The 1,639-nt window shown below is 37.0% G+C and overlaps 1 protein-coding gene across 1 annotated transcript in view; it reads left to right on the forward strand.

Annotated features, from left to right (window-relative positions):
* Window positions 1–1,639, forward strand: part of CSE1L (chromosome segregation 1 like) — a 44,701-nt gene that overhangs the window by 19,994 nt on the left and 23,068 nt on the right. The window contains exons 11-13 of the mRNA XM_023511982.1: window positions 365–404; window positions 467–669; window positions 1,066–1,150. Coding sequence (XP_023367750.1) covers window positions 365–404; window positions 467–669; window positions 1,066–1,150 — 328 coding nt within the window. The remainder of the gene's footprint in view (window positions 1–364; window positions 405–466; window positions 670–1,065; window positions 1,151–1,639) is intronic.

The following is a 1,639-nucleotide window of genomic DNA, read 5'->3' on the forward strand; positions in this document are numbered from 1 at the left end:
AAAAAAAAAAAAAAAAAGGAAAAAGACTGTTCTCTTTCTAGTGAATATGGGGGAAAGTGGAAGTTAGGAATAAGAGTGTCATTTCAGCTGACTTTCATTGAGAACTGTTTTCCGGGCGGTGCCTATGGCTCAAAAGGGTAGGGCGTCCAGCCCCATATGATGGAGATGGTGGGTTCAAACCCAGCCCTGGCCAAAAACGGCAAAAAAAAAAAAACAACTGTTTGTGTTAAAAAGCAGCCCTTATGTAAGCTACATGAAAGTATCAAAAGTTGAATCATTTGTCTTTTCCTTCTTATATGCTTAGTAATATTTTCTGCAATTCTATGACCTCTTTAGTTTCATTCTCATTTTGTGTTTCTTATAGGAGGAAAATAAGGTTTTTTCCTTATTTGTGTTGCTGATTGGTATCACATGGCTGTCAGTGGTTGTTTCTTCCTCCCGTGATACACTTCCTTTTCATTCTTAGATATTGATACTAGACGCAGGGCTGCTTGTGATCTGGTACGAGGATTATGCAAGTTTTTTGAGGGCCCCGTGACAGGAATCTTCTCTGGTTATGTTAACTCCATGCTGCAGGAATATGCAAAAAATCCTTCTGTCAACTGGAAACACAAAGATGCAGCCATTTATCTAGTGACGTCTTTGGCATCAAAAGCTCAAACACAGAAGGTAAATATTTATAATGTGGTTTCATTTCTGAAAAAGGCATTGGTAAATACAGAATTCTAAAAGAAAAAAAATCTCTGATAATAACAGCCTACTCAGACAGATAGCCTATTAATTTTGATTAGAGTTTTTGTTTCTGTATTAAGCAATTAAGTTTTCTAATGGACCAAAAAGTTGACCTATGCCACACTAGTTACCTTAGTTGAGACCTAGTATGTAAATGTGCTAAACCTATATTTAGCAATTCTTTGATTTAGAGAAGTTTCTTTACTGTCTATTAATATAGGCCTATTTTATAAATAAGCAGCTTGTGTTTTGAAGTGTTGGTCTTAAATTTCTATCGTGGTAGATATATACAGGTATTTGGTGTTACTTACTATTACAAGTTTTGCTTTTCAGCATGGAATCACACAAGCAAATGAACTTGTAAACCTGACTGAGTTCTTTGTGAATCACATCCTTCCTGATTTAAAATCAGCTAATGGTGAGTTGCAAAATTTTTTCTTTTATACATTTTAGGATATGATACCTGCACTTTTATTTGCTTTTTGTTACACAATGAAATAGTCAAAAGTCATTATAATAAGTCTCTATCACCATCATACTCAAAACACTGGCTCCTGTCCTTATTGCAGTTATTCCTTTTATTTAATAAAATCTTTTCTTCTTTTTTTGAGACAGAGTCTCAAGCTGTCACCCTGGGTAGAGTGCTGTGGCATCACAGCTCACAGCAACTTCAAACTTTTGGGGTTAAGCGATCCTCTTGCCTCAGCCTCCCAAGTAGCCGGGACTACAGGCACCCGCCACAACGCCCTGCTATTTTTTGGTTATAGTTGTCACTGTTGTTTGGCAGGCCCAGGCTGGATTCGAACCCGCCAGCTCTGTGTATATGGCTGGTACCCTAGCCGCTTGAGCTACAGGCACTGAGCCAATCTTTTTTTCTTTTTTTCTTTTTCTTTTTTTTTTTTTTTTT

Source organism: Otolemur garnettii, unplaced genomic scaffold (assembly GCF_000181295.1).
Source record: "Otolemur garnettii isolate 467f Iridium unplaced genomic scaffold, OtoGar3 scaffold00023, whole genome shotgun sequence".
Lineage (NCBI taxonomy): Eukaryota > Metazoa > Chordata > Mammalia > Primates > Galagidae > Otolemur > Otolemur garnettii.